General features: G+C 47.0%; 2 protein-coding genes across 9 annotated transcripts in view; one reads left to right on the forward strand and one right to left on the reverse strand.

Annotated features, from left to right (window-relative positions):
* GREB1L (GREB1 like retinoic acid receptor coactivator) overlaps positions 1-4,394 on the forward strand; it is a 127,939-nt gene extending 123,545 nt beyond the window's left edge. For 7 of the 8 annotated variants that reach the window (XM_010708816.3, XM_010708820.3, XM_031552832.1 and 4 more), the window contains one exon: positions 1,637-4,394. In XM_010708816.3, the coding sequence (XP_010707118.1) occupies positions 1,637-1,800 (164 nt within the window). In that variant the 3' untranslated portion in view covers positions 1,801-4,394. The remainder of the gene's footprint in view (positions 1-1,636) is intronic. The other variant, XR_004159239.1, reaches the window with a different exon arrangement.
* Positions 4,395-5,029: 635 nt separating this feature from the next.
* The window catches only part of ESCO1 (establishment of sister chromatid cohesion N-acetyltransferase 1), a 27,045-nt gene continuing 26,074 nt past the window's right edge, over positions 5,030-6,000 (reverse strand). Inside the window, exon 12 of the mRNA XM_010708825.3 lies at positions 5,030-5,985. Within this exon, the coding sequence (XP_010707127.1) occupies positions 5,838-5,985 (148 nt within the window). The 3' untranslated portion in view covers positions 5,030-5,837. The remainder of the gene's footprint in view (positions 5,986-6,000) is intronic.

Genomic DNA, 6,000 nt, shown 5'->3' on the forward strand with positions numbered 1-6,000 from the left:
GGCCTGTCAATTTTTGGAGTGTATAATACTGCTGCTTTGGTAGTACCTTAGCTCAGCTTTGGTAAATTGCATTTGTTACATTATTTTTAAAGTCACATCGCATGGAGACAGGTGCAGAAAAATGAGGATATATGGAGATCAATCTGTGAGCTGTACGTGCAGCAGCTTGAGAGCTGAGAGCACTGTCAATGCTGACACAGATGAAACATTTTACAGCAGTGTTCTGTACCATGGCACAAAATGCTCAGTGTTGTGGGATGGGACAGCTCTTAGCTGGAGGATGGAGGGGGTCCGCTCTCACCGGGACATTATAGACCTCGTCCAAGTCTCTCTCTTGTCTTTATAGTGACACGTAGCCAATTGCCAATTTAGCCAATTTAGTGGTTAATGGAGTTAAGTCCAGCTGACGACCCATTATAAGTGGTGTCCCCCAGGTACTGGGTACTGGTACTGGGGCTCATCTTGTTTAATATATTTATTGACAACCTAGATGAGGGGATTGAGTGCACCCTCAGTAAGTTTGCAGATGACACCAAGTTGGGAGGTGGTGTGAATCTGCCTGAGGATAGGGAGGCCCTACAGAGGGATCTAGATAAGCTGTATGGCTGGACTGAGATGAATGGGATGAGGTTCAACAAGGCCAAGTGTTGGGTCCTGCACTTTGGCCACAATAACCCCATGCAGCGCTACAGGCGTGGGGATGAGGGCTGGATGATTGTGAAGAGGAAAGGGACCTGAGAGTGCTGGTTGATGCTTGGCTGAACGTGAGCCGACGGTTTGCCCAGGTGGCCAAGAGGGTCAGCGGCATCCTGGCCTGCATTGTGTGTGGCCAGCAGGTACAGGGAGGTAATCATCCCCCTGTACTCAGCATTGATGAGCCCATACCTGGAGTACTGTATTCAGTTTTGGGCTCCTCACTGCAGGAAAGACATTGAGGCCCTGGAGCATGTCCAGAGAAGGGCAACAAAACTGGTGAGGGGTCTGGAGCACAAGTCTTATGAGGAGCGGCTGAGAGAGCTGGAATTGTTTAGTTTGGAGAAGAGGAGGCTCAGGGGAGACCTCATTGCACTCTACAACTTACTGAAGGGACGTTGTGGTGAGGAGGGGTTTGGCCTCTTCTCCCAGGCAACGAACAGGACCCAGGGAAATGGCTGCAAGTTGTACCAAAGGAGGTTTAGGTTGAACATGAGGAAAAACTTTTTCCCTCAGAGAGTGGTCAGGCACTGGAATGGCCTGCCCAGGGAGGTGGTGGAGTCGCAGTCCTGGCAGTGTTCAAGAGGCGTCCTCCTGGATGAGGAGCTGTGAGATATGGTTTAGTAGCTTGTGGTAGCAGTGGTAGTGAGAAGACGGTTGGACTAGATGATCTTATAGGTCTTTTCCAACCTTGAGATTCTATGATTCTATGATAAGCCATGGGATAAAATGGGTGAGTTTGTGGTAACGTCTGAGCACATCAGCTTCCTGTGCTGAGGATGGCAGAACTACTTCAGTAATGATTTAAGGATCGTGGATTGAGATTAATGCTCTCCCTGCTGTGGCTGATACCAGCGCCTGGTACTTAACGATACTGTCAGGCAGTGAATGAAACGGAGAGTCGTTACAGTTCCTTAAGGCTCTCTTGCATTTTCACTCAAAGGTGCCACGCTGTGTGTCATATGCCAGGACCGGAGCTCGCTGCGACAGACCATCGTTCGCCTGGAGCTGGAGGACGAGTGGCAGTTCCGTCTGCGGGATGAGTTCCAAACTGCCAACAGCAGTGATGACAGACCGCTCTATTTTCTTACTGGCCGCCATATATAAGCTTTGAGAAGACACCCATCATGAAAAAAAACACTGTTTGTTTGTTTGTTTGTTTTAAAAAGTACAATCACTGTGGAGCAAAGTGCAACCAATATTTATCAAGACTACTCTAAGGGATTCCCCAGCGTTCTAAAGCAGGCTTTATTCCTAGGTATCAAATTATCACAGCAGTTATAATTTTGAGGATCACAGATTCCAGTTATTGTCACATCGGTCCCAACCGCTGACCCCAATCATGCAGCCACCACGCCGTAGGGTTTGGGAAGAGGACAGAATTTGGCTGATGGGGAATTCTCTCTGTTTCCAACTGAGTTAGTTCTGGAAGAAGCTGCCTTCAGCAGCCTCTCACTTGAATGTGTTACAAAAGCTCAATGCAGCATATGGGATTTATTGAAGATACACAGAGGAGAGCCCACTGTTCCTCTACAGACTGTACTGCGGTACAGTAATACTCAGGGGTTTGAAACTACAATGTATCGTAGATATTTGTATTAAAAGGAATAGTCTCGTTCTCTGTGCAGTGTTAGTTTAAAATTTGTAGTTGTGTTTGTACTGAAACTGTCTTTGGCAAAATTTCCACAGGTGTTCAAAGTTTACTACTTGAACCTGAACAAATCAGCAACTGCATGGCAGGCACGGGGCAGCGCTCACGGGTCCTCCTTGCGATGCTACTGCGTCCCACTGTGGAGTTCCTCACCTCCAGGGACAAAGCTGCTGGCTCACGTGGTGAGGAGGCTCCTGCAGAGGCTCGCTTCAGTTGGAGTCCAGCACAACCTGCCAGCAGGAGACCTTCAGGTTCCCACTTCTCCAAGTTTTGGAAAGCTGTGGCCCATTTTCCTCGGTGTGTCCTGCTGTGTGGATGGTGATGGATGATCATGAAGACTGGATGGTCTCAGTGATCTTTTCTTAATGACTGTACGGTGCCTGGAGGGTGGCCAAGCACTATCAGATCCTTCTCAGTCAGCTGCGGTTGGCTGCAGAGCTGAGGTCCATCAATTCCCACCTGTATGTAAATCAGAATGTATCAGACAAAGGTGCTGGGAGGGCATCGGTGCTTGAGCTGGATTGAGAAGAGATCTTACAGCATCTGAAAGGGAGAAGTCCCAGGGAGCTGGGACTGCTCAGGGGGGCTTCTGCCCAGAAGCAGTGCCCATTGGATGCACCCCCTGAGGTTGTCAGCCCTTTGTTTTCCATTGATCTATCGGCTCTAGTGATGGTCACACTGTGGTCTTCTGCTGGACAAGAATCAGGAATCTGTACGTTGTTTTAGAGGAACCTGGCGCAGTAGAATTTGGTTGTGAGGGTTAAATCCCACTGGGACACAGTCTCACTCCTGCCCTTAGCATTGGTAACCCAGCTGATGTCTCTACATTATTAAAAATCTCCTGGCACATCGCGATGCCTTTATTTGAAAGAAAAATGCGGTGTGTTTTTAAGAGAAGTCCAGGTGTGTTAATTTAATCTCTGAAAAATAATGAAATTAATACACGGATACTTAGCTGCGACTTGCTGGAGCTGCGAAAGCTGCATTCTTATTTTTCACATCCTGTGGTAACTGAGCAACTTTTTTATCTCATGAGATGTTTACGGATGAAAGACACCGGTAGTATATTAGGCTGAGGCAGAAAGGAAAACTAGCTGCCTGTCTTCATGTAGATTAACTCTGGTGCGGCAGATTTAGCAGATTTCAACTGAATGCCACTCTTCTGTAGATGGATTTTTTATTTTCCTGCAGCCGCAGCCTGCCTTATATTTGAACACTTGTAGGGACTTAAAGGTGGTTGCTGAAGCTCTTGCTTTGTCCCTGACCGCAGCCCCAGAGTCATGGTTTGCCCAGGAGGGGCGAAGGGTGGCTCTGGCTCTCAGTGCGATATCAAAGGTTCACATACTCAGTGTTCAGGAATCACGTTGTTTCTGTTTGCATTATTGTTTGCACTAAGAAGTTCTTAAAATCGTGGATGCTGAGACTGCTGTGAGGATGCAGCCCTTTAGTGAAACAGTGCAAAATTGTCTCAGAGATTGAGATTGGCTGCAGAATGTCAGTATGTTGGCCTTCCTGTACCGAGAAATAGCAAACCTAGCTAATAGATTTTCTTAAGTCCTACCTGCGCAGTCAGGAGGAGGTCTGGAACTGCTGGGAAAGAGGACACAAATGGGCTCACAGCACGTAGGCCCGTCCAGTGCATTTCTGGAAAGGAGCCCCTTGGTTGACACCTGGATTAGTGCTATTCCATGTTGCGTTCAAGCCTCGCCCTCACAGCCATGCCTATGAATGTATTACACTGGCCAGCGTGATATTTTACTTGTAGATGTTATTGCCTATTCACAGGTTAAATTTGAATGTAAACTAGGATTTAAAGAATCATATTCGGATGCTTTTTGCTTAACTTATGTAATTGCTTTTTGTGACTTTTTGGAAGAGAGATAAAGTGTCGCTTTCCTAGTGTAAAGTTTTCTTAACCAAAAAAAACTTGGTGAATTTAGCTTCACTAGTCAGTCTACCTCATGTTATTGTTTATGAACTGAAACTGTCTGAAGTTGTGGCGATGGTATGTTTATAATGTGCTTTCATTAAATTCGAGTATATTAAGATACCAGTTAAGACCGCTTCTGTTGTGACATTGGCAGTGGCTGCTCTCCAGGCCCACCAGCAACGCTCACCTCCTGGCTTTCTGTGCATCTGCCCCAGCTGTGTCATGAAGCCCGTTGCAGCACAGCTCACACCGCCCTTGCACACCTGCTGGTCGCAGCCTCTGTGGACTGGCACTCCATGCAGGTACTTCAGATTTCAGCACACTGAGTGAAGAACGTTCTAGAGGCAGTGTTAGTTCATTGCTTCAGCCTTAGACCAAGGTTAAGGAGATCGATGGCAGCACCCAGCACACACAAAAAAGTGTTCCCTAATTGCCCTGTCAATTCCCAAATCAAAGCGAACAAAAAGCACAAATTTCAGTTCCTTCCCACCCCCCAGGAAGGCTTTAGGCCATCAGTCAAGGATGATGTTATCACCTCTCATCAGCCCGTGAGCCTCCTAGCAGGATGGTGCTGAGCCAGAGCTCCTGGGAACGGACCAGCAGCACCCACTGTCCCCACACCGATTGCCAAAGAGGCAATTCTGACCCCAAGAGCACAGGGATTGTTTTTCACAGCCTGTGTCCAACCCACAGTGCTACGGTCATATTTCACATACAGAATTATAAATACAGGAAGGATTCATTCACACTTGGTATCAATGTAGAGTAACTTTAGAAAAAGCTATCAAGAATTTTATTTTTCATCTATCTACATTATGTACAGATCAAGAAAGGCCACAGCAGTTTTTCAACATACAAACCCTTTAAAAGAGGAGAGCTTTATGAAGGAGTGACAAGTACCAAAGTGAAGTCCACTAACAAAGGCATATACTCAGTACAGTACTTGAGGGAACACGAATTGCACACCACTCCCTGCCATTAGCACTCCCCCTTTTACTCTACGACTGACCTGGGCCAAGAAGCTTGGTGCCAGGCCAGCCCACTGGCAGCAGAAAGGTGCACCCAACACTCACCAGCAGCCACAGGGGTCTCTGCCCAGCACAGCTGTGCAGGTGCTGCTGGTACGGGGCAGGGCTGGGGACTCTGCCAAGCAGGCAGCCTTCAGCTGCCTCACCTGGCAGGGGGAGGTGGGCTCCCAGCTCCGCCCAGCACTGGTATATCACCACATTAAGAACTTCAGCACGTACTCATCAGTGAGACTATAGTCTTTGCATTAGTTTACAGTCCACTATGAACAATTTTCTGCTGCATGTAAACATGACTAACTAGATAAAATACAATCAAACTTTTGTAAAAGTTAATAAAATATCTTTCTTTTAAAAAAACAAAAGTTAGCCTATTACTGCATTGTTTACAATTTTAATAAAATAGTACAACCTTTTGGTTGTTACCAGTCCTGAGTTCACGGTAAGAAAAATGGCCCTGGCTTCTGCGTAAGGTCTGCACCCATTCCGTCTGTTTTGGCAGAAGTCTCCCAGTACAAATGGAGTTCTTCAGGGGCAGCTAAGCCTGCTGCTGCCCGTTGAGGAAGTTGTACACCAGGAACTGGCCGGTGCCGCAGTACTGCGTCGCAAAGAGTTTGCCATCGGGAGTGGGGTCTGAGAATGCAATTTCTTCTTTACTTAAATATGAGCCATATATGAAGTTGCTCCTGTTTAAAAGAGAG

This window comes from Meleagris gallopavo, chromosome 3 (genome assembly GCF_000146605.3).
Source record: "Meleagris gallopavo isolate NT-WF06-2002-E0010 breed Aviagen turkey brand Nicholas breeding stock chromosome 3, Turkey_5.1, whole genome shotgun sequence".
NCBI lineage: Eukaryota > Metazoa > Chordata > Aves > Galliformes > Phasianidae > Meleagris > Meleagris gallopavo.